Source organism: Engystomops pustulosus, chromosome 4, assembly GCF_040894005.1.
Source record: "Engystomops pustulosus chromosome 4, aEngPut4.maternal, whole genome shotgun sequence".
NCBI classification, from domain to species: domain Eukaryota; kingdom Metazoa; phylum Chordata; class Amphibia; order Anura; family Leptodactylidae; genus Engystomops; species Engystomops pustulosus.
The window spans coordinates 227,141,706-227,167,141 of NC_092414.1; the positions used below are offsets into that span (position 1 = coordinate 227,141,706).

The window sequence follows — 25,436 nt, forward strand, 5'->3', positions numbered from 1 at the left end:
GTATAGCACACACGGATTGTGCATCGCTGTATGGAGCTTGCCGGATCGATCCCTGTCCCCAATGGGGCTCACAGTCTAGTCAACCTTCCAGTGTGTTTTGGAGTGTTGGAGGAAAGTGGGGGACCCGGACGAAACCCACACGAGCCCTGGGGGAGTGTGCAGGCTCTTTGCGGATGTTGACCTGGATGGGACTTGGATCAGGTCCTGAGCACTGCGGGTCTGTGGTGCTGGCCATTGAGCCACCGTGCTGCCCTACATCAACAGGAAGATCCTGTCCCCTGGCCAGAAGTTCTTGTGGTTCATTATCAACTCTGCGATGATACCCTCTCCTTATGTGCCAGAGCCATCAGTCTGAAGAGAGAGAAAAAAAAAAAAAGTTTTATCTTCCAAGATCAACAATCCAAAAGGCAATGTCTGTTTTAGGGGTGCTACCCATGGATGCAGTGCCACAGGCGAAAGCTCACATAGGGTAGCTACAGTTGTCAATCCTCTCTCAATGGTCAAGGAACCTGTATTTTCTAGACAAACCAATGATTGTTCTAGTACAAGCTACCCAAGGGCTTATCTGGTGGTCCAGAAACCCCTGGAAAGGGAAGTCACTCCAGTCAGACGACTCAAATTTGGGCTGGGGTGCCCATATAGACTATGAGAGAAAATAGTCTTCACCAGAACAGAACCAGCGAATCTGAAGGAGCTAAAAGCGGTCCATCTAACCCTCCTGTACAGGGTCGGACTGGGGTGCCAAGGGCCCACCAGTGAAATTATTTCTGGGGGCCCACCAGCTGCTTCATGGATACATGCGAGCCACCCCCTTGTATATTTTCATTGCGTTTCTGAACGTGCTGGAAATGCAAGGTGTGAATGCAGCCTGTGGCCATGTTCACATATTGCATTTTTTGTTGCATATTCAACGCTTTGGAAAGACAATCTGTTCCTCTTCCATTTGAATGCAGGTCTTTTTGCCATTCAGCACACAAACTTTAAGTTTCTGCAACAAAAAAAAACGTAATGTGTGAACGCAGCCTCAGGCTTTCTGCACACTACACTTGTGCAGTTCTTGGTATGCAAACAATGGTCACATGGGTTGCTTGTCATCTGGATGCAAGTACATAATAATTGCCTGAACCGCAAACATGGTTAGGACCTGCTCTGTCATTTGCAGCTCAGGCATAATCACAGCCATGTTCAGGAGCCCATAGAAGTAAATGAGGACATGTACAACAATCCTGCAGAAAACAAGCCTCACGCCGTGGTCACACATACTGCTAGGCGTCCGTTCATAATGCATTGCTAGCGCAGAGGGGGCGTTCCTCAGCCCGAACGCACATGCGTTTTACAGAGAAACGCATGCGATCAGCTTATCAATCGCATGCATTTCCCTGGAAAAGCACATGCTTTTGGGCCTAGGACCTCCCCCTGTGCGCTAGCGTCGCGTTATGAACGGACGCCTAGCATTATGTGTGACCACGGACTCAGGCCCCATGCACACTTTTTGTTTTTTGATGAGTTTTAACTGCATTGGAAACCACAAAAGGGAAGGGCTTTGTCAGAACACATATGTCTTTCTACTGAAACACTTTTGTTTTGGAATGAGCCCCTCCCTGTTTTATTTTTAATTAAAACAGATCAAGAACTGCAATGTGTGAATGGGGCCTGAGGCTTGTTATCTGCTCGTGGATAGGGCCTAACTTGTCTTCGTGGGAAAACCCCTTTAAGACATTTTTTTTTGTACCAAAGATTTTCATTTTTTATATAAAAACTGAATAAAAAGCTTTATGAATTTGGTGTCCTCGTGATCACACTTACCCAAGGAATTAAGGGGATGTATGATTTGGGGCGCACAGTGAAAGCCGTACATACGTAGCCCACAAGAAAATGGCAGAAGTACGGTTTTTAGGCAATTTTACATCATTGGGATTTTTTTCCCACTTTCTAGTACATGGCATAGAATATTAAGTACCATCATTAGGAAGGACAATTTGTTATGCAGAAAACAAACCCCTTACAGCTCTTTATATGGAAATAACACAGTTATGGTTTTATAAAGACGGGGAGGTAAAAATGGAAAATCAAAGATGAAAATGGTCTGGCCTTTAACCCTTTAAGGGTTAATATTCTGTGCAGCGCACTAGGAAGCTGGAGAAAAATTCCAAATGTGGTATAAATGACAAAAAAAGTTGCATTATTTTTTATTACAGGCTCGGTTTTACAACTTTCACACACCTCTTACTTTTTGAAACTTTGATGTATGGAGCTGGAGAAGCTGACGTTTTTAGTGACATCAGTTTGTGAAGTGAAGAAGTTTTTTTCATCACTTTTTATTCAAATGTTTGTGCATTGAAATGGTGATGAATCTGCAATTTGGACACCATGACGGGTGGGGAGGGGTAATACTGAGGCTGCGGTCACACGTAACGCGGGATATGCTGGTAATACTGAGGCTGCGGTTACACGTAACGCAGGGTATGCTGGTAATACTGAGGCTGCGGTCACACGTAACACAGGGTATGCTGATAATACTGAGGCTGCGGTCACACGTAACACAGGGTATGCTGGTAATACTGAGGCTGCGGTTACACGTAACGCAGGGTATGCTGGTAATACTGAGGCTGCGGTCACATGTAACGCGGGGTATGCTGGTAATACTGAGGCTGCGGTCACATGTAACGCAGGGTATGCTGGTAATACTGAGGCTGCGGTCACATGTAACGCGGGGTATGCCGGTAATATTGAGGCTGCGGTTACACGTAACGCGGGGTATGCTGGTAATACTGAGGCTGCGGTTACACGTAACGCAGGGTATGCTGGTAATACTGAGGCTGCGGTCACATGTAACGCGGGGTATGCTGGTAATACTGAGGCTGCGGTTACACGTAACGCAGGGTATGCTGGTAATACTGAGGCTGCGGTCACATGTAACGCGGGGTATGCTGGTAATACTGAGGCTGTGGTCACATGTAACGCAGGGTATGCCGGTAATACTGAGGCTGCGGTTACACGTAACGCAGGGTATGCTGGTAATACTGAGGCTGCGGTCACACGTAACGCGGGGTATGCTGGTAATACTGAGGCTGCGGTCACATGTAACGCTTGGATTCCTTCAGCCCTGGCATTTGGACAATACAAGACACTGGGTGCAGGTTACCGATCGCATGCGTCTGCATAGAAGCCCACCCCCGTGCGCTTTGATTCCAATTCTAAACAGAGTCCGCGCGTTACGTGTGACATCACTCCTTATTCTACAGCAACACTTAATACAGTCAATCAAAGTACTACAACTTTCAGCATCTCATTCAACTGCTGGGAGTTGTAGTTCTTGAGTCCACTGTTATACACATTGTATATACACATTGCAGGGATGTAATGAGGTGCACTGTGTGTGTGTAAATGTGATGCACTTTTATTTTGTACCTTTTTCTTGTGCTGGAAGCCATCAGCAGCTCCTCATCCACCTGAGCTCCTGCACATGAGGGCAGCCTGTGCTGTGCCAGGGGGAGGACACTCCAGCAGCAGCTCCTCATCCATCCTGAGCTCCTGCACATGAGGGCAGCCTGTGCTGTGCCAGGGGGAGGACACTCCAGCAGCAGCTCCTCATCCATCCTGAGCTCCTGCACATGAGAGCAGCCTGTGCTGTGCCAGGGGGAGGACACTCCAGCAGTAGCTCCTCATCCATCCTGAGCTCCTGCACATGAGTGCAGCCTGTGCTGTGCCAGGGGGAGGACACTCCAGCAGCAGCTCCTCGTCCATCCTGAGCTCCTGCACATGAGTGCAGCCTGTGCTGTGCCAGGGGGAGGACACTCCAGCAGCAGCTCCTCGACCATCCTGAGCTCCTGCACATGAGAGCAGCCTGTGCTGTGCCAGGGGGAGGACACTCCAGCAGCAGCTCCTCGACCATCCTGAGCTCCTGCACATGAGTGCAGCCTGTGCTGTGCCAGGGGGAGGACACTCCAGCAGCAGCTCCTCGACCATCCTGAGCTCCTGCACATGAGAGCAGCCTGTGCTGTGCCAGGGGGAGGACGCTCCAGCAGCAGCTCCTCATCCATCCTGAGCTCCTGCACATGAGGGCAGCCTGTGCTGTGCCAGGGGGAGGACACTCCAGCAGCAGCTCCTCATCCATCCTGAGCTCCTGCACATGAGGGCAGCCTGTGCTGTGCCAGGGGGAGGACACTCCAGCAGCAGCTCCTCGACCATCCTGAGCTCCTGCACATGAGGGCAGCCTGTGCTGTGCCAGGGGGAGGACACTCCAGCAGCAGCTCCTCATCCATCCTGAGCTCCTGCACATGAGGGCAGCCTGTGCTGTGCCAGGGGGAGGACACTCCAGCAGCAGCTCCTCATCCATCCTGAGCTCCTGCACATGAGGGCAGCCTGTGCTGTGCCAGGGGGAGGACACTCCAGCAGCAGCTCCTCGACCATCCTGAGCTCCTGCACATGAGAGCAGCCTGTGCTGTGCCAGGGGGAGGACACTCCAGCAGCAGGCAGTAGCTGATTGGTGGCCCCTGATGTCTGTCATGACAAGGAGGAAAAGGGCCCACTGTGACAACTAGGGGGCCCACGTCCTCTGGTCTGTAATTAGTGACAGCTCTCCGTCTGCTCATCCAGGGAGGCAGCAGCAATGAATCAGGGGCCATGTTCTCCTGCAGTGACGCAGGGGATGAGGTGCTCAGTGCAGGGAGGAGGAAATGTCTTCCTCACTGCCCCAGCGCAGCTGTGGGAAGAGCAGAAAACCTGTCTCTCCCTCCTGCAGGACGTCATAGTCCCCCCTGCTGCCCCCCTCCTTCAGCCTTAGCTGAATGTGTCTGCACAGACACAGGCAGGAGATGGTGACTCATGATAAGGGCCCACCAAGGCCTTCTCCAGAACCAAGAAGTTCTGATCCATTCAGATAATCTAACAGTAGTCTGTTATATAAACAAACAGGGGCACAAGGAGCCATTCTCTATCCTCGGAATTTTAACCAGCGGATTTCATGGGCAGAAAAGAATATCCAGACTATTCAGCAATCCATCTCAGAGGAATATTGCATATAAGAGCAGACTGGCTGAGGCACAATCTGGTCATTCCCCGCAGAATGGTCTCTAAACAAGGAAGTTTTCAGTCTAGTGGCCCAGAAAATGGGGTTACCCCAAATGGATCTAATGGTGACAAACAAAAACTCCCAACTTCCAATATTCCGCTCCCTAAACAGACAGGAGAATCTGTTCCTGTGGATTCCCTCTCGGTTCCAGTACGTGTTTCTACCCTACCAGCTCATTCCCAAGGTTCTTCAAAAGATTGAGAGAGAAAATGTGCTGGCCATAATACCCTATGGGCCAAGAAGGTCATGGTTCTCTCTGCTCCTAGCCAGGTCAGAGGGAAAATTCTGGAAATTACCCCCTGCAGGGATCTGTTACACCAGAACAGTCTCCTTCTCCTCAACCAATCCAGGAGATAGCCCTAAATCTTCTCTCCTGGTAGCCATCTGCTCTGCTCCCAGAATAAGTGAGATCCAGGGCTTCTCGTGTAAAGAGCCATACATGAGGATTATGGAGGATTGTTTGACCCTTCGTACACTGCCAGGTTTTTTTCCCAAGGTTCCCTCGCAGTTAGCCTTGAATGAAGGAAGGAGTCTTCTAATGAAGAACAAATAAGACTACGGGCTCTGGATGTGAAGAGAACAGTGCTATGCTATCTGCAAAAAAAAAAAAAAAAATGGATTCCTTTAGACAGTCAGAAGCTTTATATTTTTTTTGCAATTCAGAGGTCCTAACAAGGGCAAAAGGGCAAGCAAACCAAGCTTGGCAAAGTGGATGAAAAGTGTCATTCCTTTATGTTACCAGCTGGAGGATATTCCTTCCCCATTGAATCTCAGAGCATTGGCGCTTACTATGCCAGCCTGCACATAAGGGGTCACTAGGTCCACCACTGTGACCGAAGACCCGCAGTTTTCTATGGGACACTTGCTAACAGCGATTTTGTCCACCTTTTCTGCATACCTACAGTGCACTTAATTGCTGCCAGACCGGCTGTTCACACAAAAAAGCCGGCATCAAGCACTAGTACACCTCAAGTCCCTCTGAGGAGTTATCACGACAAGCGTCAGGGACATTTGTGGATATTTGCCGTTTGTAGGGGGCATGTCTCAGTTCAACAGGGACAGCTGTGGACTGCCCTTGTAAGGGCGGGAGTCATAAGGGACCGTTAGGGAGAGGAGATCCCCCCCCCCTCTCTGGATTCCCGGTCTCCAGCCCGATGATGCACTTCACGTCCGAATCACGGTAAGACTACTCATTACCTCTTTGAAGTGGCCTTCACTGGACGGTGCACAATTGTTTTACCTTGGAGTATTCTTCTTCTGCGCATGGTGTCTCATTCACAGATATAGGTATGCGACACCTGATATTCTGTTTTTACTAATCGTTTATTAAAAGTTATATTTTAACATTGTATGCACTCACTCCCCCTTTTGAACCAAAAGGGCAAGCAAACCAAGCTTGGCAAAGTGGATGAAAAGTGTCATTCCTTTATGTTTCCAGCTGGAGGATATTCCTTCCCCATTGAATCTCAGAGCACATGCAACCAGATCAGCAGCATCTTCCTGGGCTGAGATGGTGCAGATTACACTGGAATGGATATGCAATAATATTAATTAATAAATTAATAATTATTAATAATTATTAATTAATAATTTATATTAATATATAATTAAGGAAGATCAGGAATGATAGAATTTACTCAAGAAATTCTCATTTCCGGGAGTCCAAAGGCAGCACAAGAACAATGTGTTTGAAATTATTGCTGTTCAAGCTATGGAGCTTATATGGGTGGGGTTAGCTCCACCCCATGGTGATTGTTCACATCTCTATGTGATTATGCCTAGGGACCATAATCTCATTGTTCTTGTGCTGCCTTTGGACTCCAGGAAAAGAGAATTTTGTGAGTAATTTCTATAATTTTCTCTTCATGGCTCTAGGGAAAAACACTTTTTTTTCAGATTTCTTCCATTCAGCTTTGATAAGGGAAGAAATGTAGTTATGAATGGGGAAAACTCTCTTCTTTCGTTCCCCTAATCCCTGGAACATGATGTCCATTACTGAGTGCTCCTCCTTCTTGTCCTCTAGCTCCATTGTAGCCCTGACCAGCTTTATTAAATGCTCCGTATCTTCTGCTGGAAACAAGGGTCTACCTGATCTATCTTCTTGGCTAGAGCTTGAGTCTGACACCCTAGAGGTGGCGGGGGAACTCTGAGATCGAAGGGATTTTTTCATCCCCTGCACAGAACTACGCACCTCATGTTGGTCATTTCTTGTATACATTGATTACAATTTGGTTTCGGAAGAGAGTCTGGCAGGTCACCTCCACAAATCCTACAAACAGGATTCTTAGACTTAGTGGTAGTTTCCCCCCCCCCCTACGTGTCTCTTACCTCGTGGCAGTGTCCAGCGAATTTCTACCACCCTCGTTCAAGGTCATCCTCGCCTGGTGGAGAGTAAGCCGACCTTCAGGGTCCTCTGACCAAGATACAGCAGCAGACTAGCTGAATATAGATCCTATAGCCAGCTGCAGAATACACACAAGACTCCTGTGTAGGACCTCAAATTTGAATCTCCCACCTGGTGACGCCATCAGGACACGTAGTACACTTCTCCTTGCCCCACTTCCGTTCTCCGCTGGAAGTGTGATGCACGCCATTTTTTCTTAGCCTGCACCGGAACGGAGCGCGCGATCCCCCAGCCTCGACTGCGGATGTCCCCTACACACCTGCAGGCTGTCGCTGCGACCCATAGCCTCAATCGCACCACCCGCTGTGGTTTCTACATCCTCTGGTAAGCACTCGGTGGGGTACATGCTCGGCCACCTCAGGGTACCTGGGACTCCCATTCCCCATTTTGCCACTCAACAGAGGCTCAATGAGACTTCCTGGATCCCAGTCAGGCACAGGAAAACCACTGGAGGAAGGATGGGCCACGCTTAAAAAGATCTTGTTTTCCTGTCCCTGGGGGTGGATCCTTCTCTCTGGTTGGGTGCTGTCGTGGTGAGAGGGGGAAAAGGACTTTCATAATCTAGATGTTAGGCAGGCTCTATTAGAATATCTAGATCCCTGGATGAAGATGGCATCTTTGTCCTGTATGGAAGAAAAGCCTCTTCTAGTACTGTAGCTAGATGGATTAGATTGGCCATTTCTGCAGCTAATGCAGCAGTTGCCCTAAACCAGATCTGTAGAGCTGCCATATTGTCCTCTCCCCACACTTTCTTTTGTCACCATCAGTTGGATGTGGGAGGATCTCGGTATCGATCATTTGGTCACATTTGGTTCTATGCCCTATTGTCCCTATGTGATGTTCCCTATTTTACTCGCTCTGGTGGTATTACATACCAGTAATTTTCTTTCCCTGAAAGACAGCACCACTCTTCCGTATATTTTGTTTTTTCCAAAATTCTCACGTGGTGAAAGATGAAAGTGGAGGGATACCACTTATTGTAAATTCACTAGGTTAGTTTTGTGTGTAGTTGTACTGTCATGGCAAAAAGAATGATACAAATGGTAATTGTTACAAAGTCTCTGGCATCAGGTGTAATAATGCCAATTTGCATATTCTCCAGAATGTTATAAAGAGCGATCAGCTTAACAGCAATTCATTGCAAAGTCAATATTTGCCTACAAAATGAACTATTTCCCCAAAACACATTTCCCCTTCATTGCAGGCGCCTTAGGCTGAGCAGCGGCCATGGTGTCAGTGATGTCCCCAGTAACACAGGTGCGGGGGCTGATGGGGACAGGGCTGGGGGACAATCTGTTAGGATTAAGTATCAATCACACCCCTGGATACTTTACAAGGAGGCTGGTGCTTGGCATCATTGTTTCTCCTCTGTTACCCATGGTTATCTCTAAAGAAACACGAGCAGTCATCATTGCACAAGACTGGCCTAACAGGGAAGAGTATCGCAGCGAGAAAGATTGCACCTCAGTCACCGATCTATCGCATCATCAAGGAATTCAGGGAGAGAGGCTCCATTGTTACCAAAAAGGCTCCAGGGGCCCAAGAAGGACCAGCAAGCGCCAGGAACGTCTCTTACAAGTCCACAAGAAATGAAAAGGGGGAGTGGCACTCAACAGTCGTGAAAACAGTCTTTATTCATGCGTTCATGCAGTAAGTACACGGGGGGGCAGTAAGTACACAGGGGGGCACGCAGTGCCGCTAAGCCGGAGGGCCATTTCGCGTCAGACGGCGCTTTTTCAAACTGCCAGGGAGAATTGCAGAGGTCCTGCAGATACTGACTCGCTGCAGTAACTCCTCCTACCTGACAATAAAAGCTTCTGCTCCCCATAATATGATTGCACTTGTATCTCTGTATGTGATAAACATCTGACAAACCAGACGGACACATGTGACAATAGAAGATTTGTGTCATTCTCACAACTTATGGCCATGACTGTACAACCTAAAAGTTTGTAAGTCTCATACAGTTCTCCGAAATACCCCGAGACGGAGTAATACAAGGAACCAGGTAATAACTCCCACCCAAACCATGGAAGACATCTGCACTCAGCCTCAGATTATTCTAAGCAATGGCGGAACTGGTCTTTCACTTATTGAATCTAATCAATAAAGAAACGGGACACTGGAATTATAACAAATTCTTTATTAGAAGAACAGAACTTCACTTTATGACAGAAATCTATTAACATTGTCAGAGAAACTCTGCAAGGGGCAGATTGCTGACAAATCTCAACAATCAGGGCAGAATTGGATTAAAACAAATAATTACAAATCAAACTTTTTTTTTTCCTCTATAAATAATGTATAGTCAGTGAGCAGAAGGAGCCATGAATTTTTATCTTATGGACTTCCACTATGTCACAATGAAAAACATAAGCTTAACACAACGTGGCCTTCAGAAGCCGAACAAAGAAGCCTCAAGACCACAACCCATGTACCAAGCCAAGTCATACAAAAGCCAGCGGAGATCAGTGGTAAATCACAACCTTGTAACTAAAGCATTGTAGGAGAGTTCACCCATAAATGCCAGCCACCCACTGATAGACCATGAGGAGTCCATGTGGTCCTCAGAAGACGGCTCAGTTCTCTTCATCACTGTCATCTGGACTGATAGCTGGACTCGTCATACTGTATGTCGGGGATGTAGGGCTATATCCTGGGGATGTAGGAGAGTAAGTGGAGCCTTTTGGACTGGTCGGAGAGTAGGTTGGTGAAGTGGGGGAATACTTGGGAGAAGTTGGTGAATATGTGGGCGATGTTGGAGAATACTTGGGGGAAGTAGGAGTATATACTGGGGAGGTAGGAGAATATGTAGGAGAGGTGGGAGAGTATTTGGGAGTTGTTGGGGAGTACGTAGGAGATGTTGGAGAGTACTTGGGTGAAGTAGGCGAGTACTTGGGAGAGGTTGGAGAATACTTGGGGGAAGTTGGCGTGTACTCTGGAGAGCTTGGGCTGTATGATGGGCTTGTTGGTGTATATTTTGGGCTTGTTGGGGAGTAGCTTGGCGAACTGGGGCTATAGCTGGGGGAGCTTGGAGTATAGCTTGGAGACTGTGGTGTATATCGTGGACTTGAAGGAGAGTAACTTGGTGATGTTGGGGAATAACTTGGGCTCGTAGGACTATAATTTGGAGAAGTAGGACTATAACTGGGAGATGTGGGGCTGTAACTGGGAGAGGTTGGTGTATAGTTTGGAGAAGTTGGGGAGTAGTTGGGAGAAGTAGGTGAATATGAGGGTGATGTTGGGCTATATGAAGGGGAAGTAGGCGAGTAGGAAGGTGAAGTTGGGCTGTATGAGGGTGATGTAGGGGAATAGCTGGGTGAAGTGGGCGAGTAACTGGGACTCGTAGGAGAATAACTAGGGGAAGTTGGCGAGTAACTTGGAGAAGTTGGACTATAGCTCGGACTTGTAGGAGAGTAGCTTGGAGAGGTTGGTGAATAACTGGGGGATGTCGGAGAATAGCTTGGCGAAGTGGGACTGTAACTGGGACTTGTTGGGCTGTAACTTGGAGAGGTTGGAGAGTAGCTTGGACTTGTTGGAGAGTAGCTTGGAGAAGTAGGAGAATAGCTGGGAGAAGTGGGACTATAATTAGGGCTTGTGGGAGAATATGAAGGGGAGGTTGGACTGTAAGATGGAGAAGTTGGAGAATAACTTGGACTTTGTGGAGTATATCCCCCGGGACTTCTTGGTTCATACGCTGGAGAAGTGGGGGAATAACTTGGCGACATGGCGCCTCCTGTGGGGAGGAGAAAAATAAAGAAATTTGTTACTTAAAATGGAGACCAATTATATAAAATATGTCCTTCATTTTTACAAGTCTGTTGCAGGTATAAAAGAAATTTTTCCCCGCAATTTCATCCCTCAGTCCAAGCAGCTGCAGACATTCTGGCGAGTATCACACTTTTCAACCTGGACTTCATTACACAGCTCCCAAATAGTGAGGTCTTGTGGGAATCAAGTTCCAAGAGCTGCAATATACTCCACATGAAAAAGCAGCAAATAACCTGGCCCTTACCTGGAGAAGGAATGTAAGGACTTGAGGGACCAGGGGAACCAGGGGAACCTGGAGTAGGAGACCAGGCGGGAGAATAGCCTGGACTGAAGCCACTAGCATCAGAGGCCGCACTGGGGGAGAAGCCAGCAGCTCCAGGAGTCATGCCGCTTCCTGAAAAATAAAGTCATAAGCGTCACTAGCACTCCTCTGGGTTTATTCCTAAACAAGATGCACAAACCAAAAAAGGATAATTAACGTATCATTTACAATACACACCTAGACTTGGGGACCATGCTCCATAGGCAGGTGTAGCACCTTGGTTCCATGGAGTCATTGCAGGAGACATTCCCCCCATTGGACTTGGAGCGGTGCCAAAAAACATTCCAGTTGCTAAAAAACAAAGTAAATAAATATAGAATAACGAAGATAAAGAAACAGCTCTTAAGAGCCTACGTTATACAGTTACTTACGCCCTGCGGCTCCAAGTCCAGGGATATTTGTAGGAATCTCCATTCCAAATTTACATTTCTCTGCATCCAATAAGAGATCAAAGCAGCCAGTCCCCGCAGGAGCCAGCTGCCCCAGCATGATGTTCTCAGACACTCCCTTCATAGGGTCTGTTTCACCATGTGCTGCCGCCTCCATGAGTACATCCACCTGTGAGCAACAAAGTAAAAAACACCCGTCACACCACGATCCACCTGTGCCATGTGCAAGAGGGAAAAGCACAAATCTGCACCAACCGTTTCTTCAAAGGAACATTTCATGAGAGGTCCCGTGTCCTGCCTGTTAACACCATGACGAGTGATGGCCATCAAGTGGCCTCTACAGGTCATTGTGTCACACAGAAGGGCCAAGTGGCGGTAGTTCACATAAGATCCATCAAAGGAGATGACATGGTACAGTTCCCTTTCCAGAGCTTTTCTGACCGCCTCAATCCCCAGAACCTGGAAAATAAAGGATAAGCCACACTGAGGTCCCGGGAGACATAGAAGCACAGGGGGAGGATTGGAGAGGATAGACTCACGGTGAAAATTTCCACAATGTCGTTTGATGTAGTCCTCACAGGATCAACATCTTTTTCACTCAAAACTCGCATCAGACTGACTCCATCTGTCTCGAGGATCCATTCCTGAAGGGCCTTGAACTCTCCATCCTCTGTTATAATGATCTTCTTTTTGTTGTCGGTCTGAGGTAAGTGCATGTAGACCTGGGAAAGCAAGAAGTTCACCAAATGTGAATAAACCCATTCGCTCATTTCTGAATTCTCAAGGCCCCATGACGCGTTTCAGAACCAATTCTTAGTGGCGCCACTAGAGTTACCCCTATTTTCACGTGTTCCATCACCTCGGAGCGACCCGACTCCTTGCTCCGCACGACGGATCTACATACGGCACCCTAATTATTTCTATTTTCTCACACACAGGGTCTCCCTACCTTGCTGATCTGCTCAATCCCTTGAAGGGTCATGTCTGTCAGCATATTAGACTCAATGCAACGGAGGAAGACATCATCATCCATTTTGTCAACCACCTCTTCTTCCTGTTGGAAGGAAGAAATAAGATTCAGAACACAAGACATAGAAAGTAAGAATTCCTGAGGCTTCAGTCACTTCTCTTACCTCTTGCATTTTATTCTCCTCACTGTTCATAATACGGATTCTTAGAACCAATTTTTCAGCATTATCATCATTAAATATGCAGTTCAGATCATCTCCAAAACCTGGAGCAAAGAACAAATGTAATGAGGATGGAGCTGGCTCCAAGCATGTTCACACTGGTCAGGTACAGCGGCGACCACTCACCAGCATTGATCTTTTCAGCTATCTGCTCCATGGTCAGTTTCCGATCAGTCATGTGTTTTCGGTCAAGCTCTACACGAAGCAGCCATGGGGAAATTCTGGTCACGTCAAAGTCTGGCATCTCATAGTAGACATTAACCCATTCCTGGTCTTCTGCCACCACAGTATTTTGGGGGTTTGGATCATAGTAAATGGCTGTGTTGGCAGTGACTTTCCGTAATGTGGTATGTTCCAATCGGCACAATATATCCTGAAAAGGGGAAAGAAGGTGATGGGTTAGACGGCTGTGCAAACAGGACAGCTCTAACATATACACGCGATCACAAGTCTGACCTTCGCCCTTTCAGCATCTCGTGCAGATTGTCCCAGCAAGAAGACAGTCAGGGAAGGAGTCTTTGGTTTCTTGGAAATGTTGATCAACTCCTTTAGACGAGGAACCCCCAGAGTGACATTTTTAGCTGACACACCAGCATAGTGGAAAGTGTTCAACGTCATCTGAGTGGCTGGCTCCCCAAGAGACTGAGCGGCAAGTGCTCCAACCATCTCCCCCGGATGAGCCTGGAAAACACAGGGTTACGTCACTCACATGCAAGAGGCCAAGAGACAAAACCCAGCATGGACAAAAATCTTACAATGGCCTGGTTGAACTTGGACTCTATTTCTCCTAGAAGCCAGTCAAAAGCCTCAGAGCTTAGCCTGAACTCCTCCACCATCCTGCGGCTGCACAGCGTCGAGCGCAGGTGAATGTTGAACAAGAGCGTGGCGTTCTCCTGCGCTTGGCGACTCAGAGGATCATCCCCGTTTACAATTACCAGCTTCTTACTGAGATCTTTGACACCTTATTGAAGCAAAAGAAAAATAAATTACCAAAAAACAATGCATCAAAATAAAGGTGACAATAAACCAGACATGGTGCAACGACAGTGCCCCGAATACTATGCAGTACAACAGCCCCTTCTCATCTGGAGCATCAAAGACTCCAGACCATCAGCAGGAAATCGGCTGGAGATGAAACTACCATTACCTTTACCTCTGGTGGAGGAATAAATGGAGCAGCAAGACGCACTAACCAGTGGAGTCTGGATAAAATGGACCCATTCCACAAACATAATAAATGCTCCAAGGGCCATGCTGTCATACTACTCACCCATAGGGGCAATAGAGGAGATAATAGTGGAGACCCCAGGGCAGAGGACACCATTGCAGCTTGTGCTCTGTGCTCCCTGCTGTTTTTATGTGCCGGCAGCAGGACGCGGAGCAGAGGTGCGCCAGGAGCACAAGGGACCAGGAAGCAGTACAATACAACTGACAAGTACTTAATACTCCTGGAGCTGCTCTGCATCCTTACCCCAATGCATACAGTGAGGAGCCAAGACAGAGTGGAGCACCAGAAGAGGTCCCATAATTAGGACTTCCAAGCTACCCGGCCGCCCAGACCAATGCTCTTCCATCAGTTATAAAAGCCCGTGCGAGACCCAACTCATGGCTTCACAGGCCGCATGTGTCCTGTCAGCATTTGTGCACCCTGTTCTAGGCTTTTAGTTGAGGTTAATGTGGCTGCACTTTATGTACATGCTCAGCAGGAAGCTTCTCTGCTACAGATCAGAGGAATAAGGCACTGGGAAGAAAAGCTGCATGTATCTCAGCAATGTTAGAGGGACAGGAAAACAGGTGACCATTTAGGTGGAGTCAGAGTCGAAGTTAGTGAAATTGAGGAATCAGTCAGAAGTTTGTCTTACTAACTTCACAGCCCTGAGAGCAATATTATAATCTGCATAGCATTTCCACACTTCACAGCATATAAAATGTATTGCTTCACGTAATATGCAACAAAAGCTCAGGGAACTGAATGGAGGAGGATGCATCCATGGGCTGGAGCCTCTCCCGTCCACTCTATACCTTCTACATCTAGCGGTGGTTATTGTGCACAAACCCTACCATCAATCACTTTAATGGGATGCAGATCTGACGGCATCCGGGTGTTAATGTGGAATATCTTCTGTGCGTTCCAGATCATCCTGAGGAGATTACACGGCAGAACGACCTGCAATAAACAAGCAGAAGTGTTCAGCACCAGAGAACCTGCACAGAGTGGGCAGCGATTGCTGAGCACAGCGATGTCACTTACCTTACTGTCACCAGTGGGAAAAATAACTCTCAGGACCTCTCGGTCCTCTTTCATCTTCTCAAACTCCTTTTCCAGTTCGTTCTGAATGTGGGCATTGCTAAGGATATCCTTCACCACTTCCTCCTGGAGAGTTCGTCTCAGAGCTCGCTCATTGGCATAGTCAAACTTAAACCTGACAAAAGACATGACCCAGTGTCAGCACCACTCATGGACAGACAGGAGATCTCACAAGACAGATGAGACTTACTTCTTCTCAAAGGCTTTGTTGGATGGCTTCAGAGTGGCCAGATTCTGGAACTCCACACCTTCTCCCGCCAGCCCATCCTCGCCGTACCTCAGCTGTACCACCTGGTTGATGGAATTGCGCACAGTGGCATCATACTTCACCATTACAGACTCCATGGACTTGATCAACCGTCTCTGGATGTAGCCTAAGAATAAAGACCAGAATCATGTAAGCTCATCAGGCGTGAGACTGTCCTATAACTCGTGCTCGTTACCTCTACGGGACGATTCCGCTTTTTTCAGTGAACTTCCGGGCTCCGCTATAAAGTTATGTAAGAGAGCTGGAGGCGCTCAGGGTTGTGTCCGCACTGATTTACGCACACCCCCGGCTAATTCATATTCATTTCTCCAGTCGGCCGCAGCTCCCCAGCCGCTTTGTAAGAAATTTTGTGCAGCCTCACTGGTGACCGCGCAAGGTTTTCCATAACTTTATAAAGTTGTTTTATCAGAGGCTGGAAGCTCCCTGAAAAAAGTCATCCTCTACAGGTAATGAGCACGAGTTATAGGATAGTCCAACTAGTTATAGGTCAGCGCCAATTAAGGCTACCTTCTAGGCCTGCGGAGACTTAAAGGGAACCGGTCACCACATATACAGCCGGTTCTTATAGAGCCCCATTAACTGACATCTTTTAGCTACAAAATGGTTTCACTTACATCCACAGAAATCACCTTGCATCTTATATTCCCTATCAGAGAGGGCGTGTCCTGCTTGGCCACCGACCCCTCCCATCTACTCCTCCCATCCCTCCTTACTATTTTGTAGTTCAGGTCATGTGACCAGGGGTACATCTCCGGTCCTTTAGGCTCTAACAATATCAAAAACTGTACCCAATGTATTAAAGGGGTATTCTCGTCTGGGCACTCACTTTCAGTTTCATTAATCTGCCATATGTAAACATTTCTTCAATTTGATGTTATTAAAAGAAAATGTTCCTGTGTGAAGATAATTTCTCATAAATGTAGTCATATGGTCCCTTAGAAACGAAATAGCTTCCTCGGATACGGCCACGTCTGCTGCAGTGATTGCACAAAGAAACAAAAAGTTTTTGTATATGAAATGTCTGGGAGTTACTGCAGGTCCCACAGCCGTCCTGTGGTAATGATCGCTGAATGCAGGAGGTCAGGCAGGGGCTCTGTAGCGCATGTCTGGCCACTGCTGCCAGAGTGTGACGTGGTCGTATCCGTGGAAGATATCTGGCTTCTAAGGGACAACATGACTACATTTATGAGAAATTATCTTTACACAAGAAATTTTTTTTTAATAACATCCAATTAAAGAAATGTTTATATATGGAAGATTAGTGAAACTGAATGTGAGTGCCCAGACGAGAATACCCCTTTAAGTCAGTGGCCTCCATGGACTTCTCCTTTCCATACAGCATTTGTGCACCCTGTTCTAGGCTTTTAGTTGAGATTAATGTGGCTGCACTTTATGTACATGCTCAGCAGGGAAGCTTCTCTGCTACAGATCAGAGGAATAAGGCACTGGGAAGAAAAGCTGCATGTATCTCAGCAATGTTAGAGGGACAGGAAAACAGTGACCATTTTGGTGGAGGTGGAGTCAGAATAAAGGGGTGTGCCTCTCTGCAAGAGAGAAGAGTCACAGACACGAGTCAGGAAAGGTAATTTGGGGGGACCATAAAAAGAGACGCAGGTCAGAATCCAAAAAATGGGGCTGAGCCTTAAGCTACAAAATGGCTGTGTCCTGAAGGGGTTAATGTACAGGGCCTCGCTGGCAGCTAATTTTAGGCGACACGGGGAGGACTTGTAACCCTTTATCAGCAGGCAGTGTTAGGGTGGCAAAGTTTTGGCGACAGGTCTTTAAAGTCATTGCTGCTCCAGGATAAAGTGATACACCTGCAGGACGGGGCGTTGAATCTCACCTGTCTCAGCCGTTTTCACAGCTGTATCGATCAGACCCTCTCTCCCTCCCATAGCGTGAAAGAAGAACTCAGTGGGAGTGAGGCCGGCCAGGTAAGAATTTTCCACGAATCCCCTGCTCTCCGGCCCATAATCATCCTTGATGAAGTGCGGCAACGTCCGATGTTTAAAACCAAATGGGATACGTTTTCCTTCAACGTTTTGTTGACCGACCACAGCGATAACCTAAAAAGACAAGGCGGGTCACCTGTAACACCATGAAGAGTCTCAGCACGCATGACGGACGCCCAGAGCCCCCGCTTACCTGGGAGATGTTAATCTTTGAACCCTTGGCTCCCGACACCACCATAGACTTAAAGTTGTTGTATTCTGACAAAGATTTCTGTGCGGACGAGCCGGTTTTATCTCTGGCATCGTTGAGGATTCTGTTCACTTGGTTCTCGAATGTCTGACGCAGAGTGTTTCCAGGTGTGGGCTCCAACTCATTGTTGTGGGCCTTCTCAATTACCTGCACAGGAGGAGGAGAGAAGTGTGGACACCATTACACAAGTTATTGGCCAGGAAGTTGTAATATAAACTCATCTCCTCCCCTGTGCGCCTTTCCATGACGCACAAAGTGTAGTGAGGTCCCAATGGCCTCATGCAGGCCCCTGGTCTCAGCAGGGACATTTTGGGACCACCTGCTGCTCATGTGACCACAGAGGCCATTGTGGTGACTAGATCCAGATGGTAAACACAGGTAACCCTTATTTTCATTTAACCTCAATTTTTTTTTTTACTGCAAGCTCATCTCATTGATGCCCTTTAAAAGGATTGCCAGGGACATAAATGTCAGTGTTCCTTACCTCTATTACATCTTGTTTGGCTTTTTTAATAGTATTCTGAATATCTTGGTAAGTCTTTGCATCAGCAATAGAGTCTCCGATTCCAATAGTATGACCTGAAGAAGAACAAATATCCTGCGTCAGACAAGTAGAGGACCATCCAGTGCATCGGAGGACCCTTTCCTCAGTCTCATGTACACATACCCTCAATAAGGAGCCAGTTATTGATGACAGTCTGGATGTTAGAGTAGAATAGACGCGTGGTATCATGGCCCATTTCCAGGTATGAAATATGCACCAATGACCCTGCTGATGTCCCCAGAGATTTCTTGCACAAGATTCCCATTATCAATTCACCATTCTCTACAATGACCTGGGAAGAGGAAGACAAAGGTCTTGACTATTACAGCACAGAATACAAGAACATATGCTGCTGGTCCACTCCAGTACTGGAATACACACCTTTGTGTCCCCCGGAGAGATGTGTTTATAGGGTCCGCTGTCTTCATCGTCCGGGTGCGTGCTGTGAGTTCGGATACAATTGATGTGCCCTGGAACGATCAAAGAAAAAATCTGCTTTCCGGTCCAAAGAGGTCGAGGCTTCAGAATGGCGGGCTGAGGGACTTTGCCATCCCACGTGGAGAGAAACATCAGCAGATTCATCACCTCCCCCTGAAATAGATGAAAATGAAATCTTCTATGATTGAGCTCACCTGCTGACCGCTAGAGATAAAAAGGTTTCTGAAATCCCCAACCCACTTAGTGGCTCAGGGCAAACACTGGGCCCCTTGGTGCTGCTGGAAGTGACCATATGACATATTGGTCACATGAAAGCAGAGACATGTGGCTGCACATTCACACACAGAGGCCGAATCACACAATGGATCTGTGGGGAAACATCTGAGAGGATGTAAATCCATAAACTCACCCTCTCCAAGAATACATCTCTCTTTGTGAATTTCCGCACGGCGGTCAAGGTGTCCTGCACAATGCCCATTACTGGTCTGTTGGACTGCGGAGTGACAATCATACGTGGTACCATAGCAAGCTCCTGAATCTCTGCCCGAGTCTCCAGAGACTGTGGAAGATGCAAATTCATCTCGTCCCCATCAAAGTCCGCATTATAAGGAGTGGTGACACTGTGGCGGAAAAAAAAAGTCACTAAGGTTACAGAACTAGAGCAATGGAAATCGCAGCATGTCCGAGGCAAGTGGCTCACCTGAGGTTCAGTCGGAAGGTGGACCAGGGCAGAATGCGGACTCTGTGCCCCATCATAGACATCTTGTGCAGCGTTGGCTGTCTGTTAAAGATGACTATGTCTCCATCGCACATGTGTCTCTCCACCTATTGGCAAGCACAAAATGGGGGTCATTAGTTACCCGAAGCACAAACCTCCATTACCCCAGAGGAAACAATCACACAATCCAGTGGCTGGGTTCTCACCTTGTAGCCAATCTGTAAATGGAGGTCACTAGGCTTAGGATGAAATCTCAGATCAATTCGATCCCCATTATCTCGAATAATATATTTTGCTCCAGGATACTGACTGTTTCCTCGTCTAACAAGCTCCTGCAGCCTGAAGACAATTGGAAATAAAAGTGAAGAGTCGAAGCTTTAACATACGTGAACGGGGATTATAGATGTGAAACAAACGGGACATCAAAAGGGAGACAACTTCCCTAGCAGCCCCCCAGGAAAAAAAAAAAAAAAAAAAAAAAAAAAAAAAATCAGGAAAAATGCAGAAGGACAATGTGATTATCCAATTCTTCATACAAGCAGCGATATTCTACATCATTAGAACGGCCCGTGTGCTGACTGCAATGGGAGACACAACTCTCCAGTGACTCCAGCATAGAACGAGCATTCAAAGACTTATGCACAGCGCTCCCACCCACTTTACATCGAAAGGATTGTAGTAATAAAGCCACATGAACGCAAACGTGCCAGAGGTACAAGGAAAATAGATGCTCACCGATCAATATTAAAGGGAGTTACTATCTCCGGAAAGGTCATATTTGCAGCGATCGACCTTGGAACTCCAACTTGGTCAATGGAAAGGTTTGGATCAGGGGTGATGACTGTTCGAGCAGAGAAATCTACACGTTTACCCATCAAGTTTCCTCTGACTCTCCCTTCTTTCCCCTTTAGTCGCTGCTTCACAGACTTTAGGGGGCGGCCAGATTTTTGCATGGCCTAAGAGAGAAATACAGAAAAAGTCAGTGTAAGGGGTAGCAGCTACCACTGTCACAATGTGTCTGTCCCCCATCATATTCCAGTACCTACCCTAGGGAGTCCAGGCAACTCATTGTCCACCATTGTGGCCACATGGAACTGCAGAAGCTTCACATCCTCAGCAATGACGTGGGCGGCTGCGCCATTCTGTTCATTCCGCCTGAGCTGGTTGTTGATTTTCACAATATCCGCTAGTTTGTGCGTCAGATCATCCTGAGGGAATTATAGGACATTTAAAAACCCTACTCATCTGTGGCTGAACGATCCTGCTGCGAAACTCTACCCACCTGGTTTCTGGCTGACCCCTGCATGACAACCGCAGGCCGCACAGAGAGCGGAGGAACTGGCAGAACTGTGACAATTAACCATTCGGGGCGGGCATATCGTGGCTCCATGCCAAGTATGAAGCACTCTTCATCCGTAATGCGCTTGAATATCTCATGAACCCGTTCAGGGCTCAGCAAAATCTTCTTTTCCTGAGAATCCTCATTGACATGCTTCCACTCCGCATAGAGCTCCAGGCCTGTTCGTCTGATCCTAGGCTGGTACCGACCACAGCCACCATGACCCTAAAGGCAAAAGGACTTCAGGACAACCGGAGAAGACTGAAGGCACCAGAAGGGATCCACTATGACCAGCTAAACTGTACACATTACTATGCAACAGGCAAGATAGTAAGTTACTTGTGGGGGATTCACTGTCCACCACTGTATTTAGGTCTCGTCTTGATGAGTCCAATGGCAGTGGACGGAGGCAATAAGCACAAAAGAGCCACTTACCTTCTCCTTCTGAATGTCTTCATCTCCTTCATTCTGGTCCATCCCAAACTTGTTGTCCATCTCCTCTCCCCCTTCACAGATGTTCTTCCCCTTGCACAGCTCATAGACATGTGTCAGGCGCTTCTTAGGCTGCCCTTTAGATTTTACAAGGATGTCTTTGATTTTTGGATTATTCTTAAACAAAGTTACAAAAAAAAAGTTAAGACTGAAGGTCAGACAAAGAAAAAAATAAATAAAAAATTAGCAGAGACCCCAACCTACCAAGACCCCAACCTACCAAGACCCCAACCTACCAAGACCCCAACCTACCGCATCCACAAGCAACTTGGAGCAGAAGAAACAGACACAGCGCAAAACCTTCATAGTCTTCACGAGAAATCCCACATGGAAGACCGGCTTAGCCAGCTCAATGTGCCCAAAGTGGCCCGGGCACTCCGTCATGTTACCTACAAGTAGAGGAGAGCATGACACCTGATGTCCTGCACGGCCAGGTCCTAACCTACTGCAACACGTCTAGCACAAACCTACCTGCACACGTCTGACAGCGCCCAGTCCGCTCAACCACACCTTGGCGCGGGTCCATCAGGCCACCCAACTTGGGGCGTCCACCCTCTGTGGTCTCTGGATACTTTATTCCTCCTTCTGTTACAGACATTCGTTTCTAGAGAAATTAAGAAAACCCAAATCAAGAAATTAAGAAAAAGGGAAAAAAAACACAAAACGCCAACATGATAATGAAGAACTAATATCACAAGAACAACGAGGAGCACAAAAAGGGGGCACCGAATAGACAAACCTTCACTAGTGTGGAAGACTTGCCCCAACCCCAATAGGGAAAGATAAGAATCAGCGCTGCCGGCACCCCACCCCCCGCCGGGGACATGCTCATACTTTAATCAGCATATTATACACTATGGCCGTGTAATAACCAGTACATTATACACTATGGCCGTGTAATAACCAGTACATTATACACTATGGCTGTGTAATAATCAGTACATTATACACTATGGCTATGTAATAATCAGTACAGTATACACTATGGCTATGTAATAATCAGTACAGTAAACACTATGGCCGTGTAATAACCAGTACATTATACACTATGGCCGTGTAATAATCAGTACATTATACACTATGGCTATGTAATAATCAGTACAGTATACACTATGGCTATGTAATAACCAGTACATTATACACTATGGCTATGTAATAATCAGTACAGTATACACTATGGCCATGTAATAACCAGTACATTATACACTATGGCCGTGTAATAATCAGTACATTATACACTATGGCTATGTAATAATCAGTACAGTATACACTATGGCTGTGTAATAATCAGTACATTATACACTATGGCTATGTAATAATCAGTACAGTATACACTATGGCCGTGTAATAACCAGCACATTATACACTATGGCTGTGTAATAATCAGTACATTATACACTATGGCTATGTAATAATCAGTACATTATACACTATGGCTATGTAATAATCAGTACATTATACACTATGGCTATGTAATAATCAGTACATTATACACTATGGCCGTGTAATAATCAGTACAGTATACACTATGGCCATGTAATAATCAGTACAGTATACACTATGGCCGTGTAATAATCAGTACATTATACACTATGGCCGTGTAATAATCAGTACATTATACACTATGGCTGTGTAATAATCAGTACAGTATACACTATGGCTATGTAATAATCAGTACAGTATACACTATGGCTATGTAATAATCAGTACAGTATACACTATGGCTATGTAATAACCAGTACATTATACACTATGGCTATGTAATAATCAGTACAGTATACACTATGGCTATGTAATAATGAGTACAGTATACACTATGGCTATGTAATAATGAGTACAGTATACACTATGGCTGTGTAATAATCAGTACAGTATACACTATGGCCGTGTAATAATCAGTACATTATACACTATGGCTATGTAATAATCAGTACATTATACACTATGGCCGTGTAATAATCAGTACATTATACACTATGGCCGTGTAATAATCAGTACATTATACACTATGGCTATGTAATAATCAGTACATTATACACTATGGCCATGTAATAATCAGTACAGTATACACTATGGCCATGTAATAATCAGTACATTATAAACTATGGCTATGTAATAATCAGTACATTATAAACTATGGCTATGTAATAATCAGTACATTATACACTATGGCTATGTAATAATCAGTACAGTATACACTATGGCCGTGTAATAACCAGTACATTATACACTATGGCCGTGTAATAACCAGTACATTATACACTATGGCTGTGTAATAACCAGCACATTACACACTATGGCCGTGTAATAACCAGTACATTATACACTATGGCCGTGTAATAATCAGTACATTATACACTATGGCTATGTAATAATCAGTACATTATACACTATGGCTATGTAATAATCAGTACAGTATACACTATGGCCATGTAATAATCAGTACATTATAAACTATGGCTATGTAATAATCAGTACATTATAAACTATGGCTATGTAATAATCAGTACATTATACACTATGGCTATGTAATAATCAGTACATTATAAACTATGGCTGTGTAATAATCAGTACATTATACACTATGGCTATGTAATAATCAGTACAGTATACACTATGGCCATGTAATAATCAGTACATTATAAACTATGGCTATGTAATAATCAGTACATTATAAACTATGGCTATGTAATAATCAGTACATTATACACTATGGCTGTGTAATAATCAGTACAGTATACACTATGGCTATGTAATAATCAGTACAGTATACACTATGGCCATGTAATAATCAGTACATTATAAACTATGGCTATGTAATAATCAGTACATTATAAACTATGGCTATGTAATAATCAGTACATTATACACTATGGCTATGTAATAATCAGTACATTATAAACTATGGCTGTGTAATAATCAGTACATTATACACTATGGCCATGTAATAATCAGTACATTATACACTATGGCTGTGTAATAATCAGTACATTATACACTATGGCCATGTAATAATCAGTACATTATACACTATGGCTATGTAATAATCAGTACATTATACACTATGGCTATGTAATAATCAGTACAGTATACACTATGGCTATGTAATAATCAGTACAGTATACACTATGGCCATGTAATAATCAGTACATTATAAACTATGGCTATGTAATAATCAGTACATTATACACTATGGCTGTGTAATAATCAGTACAGTATACACTATGGCCATGTAATAATCAGTACATTATACACTATGGCTATGTAATAATCAGTACAGTATACACTATGGCCATGTAATAATCAGTACATTATAAACTATGGCTATGTAATAATCAGTACATTATAAACTATGGCTATGTAATAATCAGTACATTATAAACTATGGCTATGTAATAATCAGTACATTAGTATCAGTGTAACTAGCACTGTGTAATGACCGGGCCTTCGCCACATCTGGGTCACACTTCCGGGTCTAGCCCCGCCTCCTCCCTTCTGCCCGCCTTTCTTCTCTTACCAACTCGTCTGGGCCTATGACACCGAACTGGACCCGTTTAATAATTCGCAGCGGGCAGGCGCTGTCTCCGGTCGGCGGGCCGTGCATGGTGATCAAGTCCGCTAGTAGCGGGAAACTTATCTACTTTAAACAAATCCGGGTCTCTACGACCCGCGGCAGCGATTCCCTCCCAGAGATCCGTCGCCGCTGGCGCTCTCAGCGCTTCTGAAGCTCTAACGCGATGGTCTCTTCCTTATATAGACTGGTAGGTTGTACACGGGGTTGCTAGCCCTACTTTGCAAGGGCTCGGGGCTCTGTTCTCAAACATGATTGGCTAAAAATGGCCAACCTGACGTGAGATTTTTGCGCCTGCGCACATTCTATGTGATTACGAAACCTCTTCGGTTATTTCCGGCCTGTAACGCCAAGCAGTGGTAGCTGGTGCTTGGAAAGTTTAAATGGGCGGGGCATGAGTGGCGGG

At 46.0% G+C, this 25,436-nt stretch overlaps 1 protein-coding gene across 1 annotated transcript; it reads right to left on the bottom strand.

The window, feature by feature from the left end:
* Positions 1-9,606: 9,606 nt before the first annotated feature.
* POLR2A (RNA polymerase II subunit A) lies at positions 9,607-25,193 on the bottom strand. Its single transcript, XM_072150114.1, has 29 exons — positions 24,977-25,193; positions 21,931-22,063; positions 21,712-21,848; positions 21,403-21,576; positions 20,911-21,192; positions 20,675-20,836; positions 20,364-20,584; positions 19,835-19,967; positions 19,611-19,735; positions 19,320-19,530; positions 18,854-19,063; positions 18,596-18,764; positions 18,413-18,507; positions 17,872-18,075; positions 17,570-17,792; positions 15,649-15,832; positions 15,402-15,573; positions 15,212-15,317; positions 13,906-14,111; positions 13,607-13,831; positions 13,277-13,523; positions 13,094-13,194; positions 12,910-13,014; positions 12,500-12,682; positions 12,216-12,419; positions 11,943-12,129; positions 11,749-11,862; positions 11,494-11,643; positions 9,607-11,214 (listed from the first exon to the last, which is right to left on the bottom strand). The coding sequence occupies exons 1-29, from the start codon at positions 25,061-25,063 to the stop codon at positions 10,058-10,060; spliced, it is 5,907 nt and encodes a 1,968-aa protein (XP_072006215.1). The 5' UTR covers positions 25,064-25,193; the 3' UTR covers positions 9,607-10,057.
* Positions 25,194-25,436: the final 243 nt, after the last annotated feature.

Excerpts from the sequence above, each read along its gene's own strand:
- POLR2A (XM_072150114.1), bottom strand. The coding sequence starts at position 25,063 with ATGCACGGCCCGCCGACCGGAGACAGCGCCTGCCCGCTGCGAATTATT. Across the intron at positions 14,112-15,211 it reads TCCCATTAAAGTGATTGATG|GTGTCAAAGATCTCAGTAAG; the intron begins GTAGGGTTTGTG and ends TGCTTCAATAAG. Across the intron at positions 11,863-11,942 it reads TGGACTTGGAGCCGCAGGGC|CAACTGGAATGTTTTTTGGC; the intron begins GTAAGTAACTGT and ends TTTGTTTTTTAG.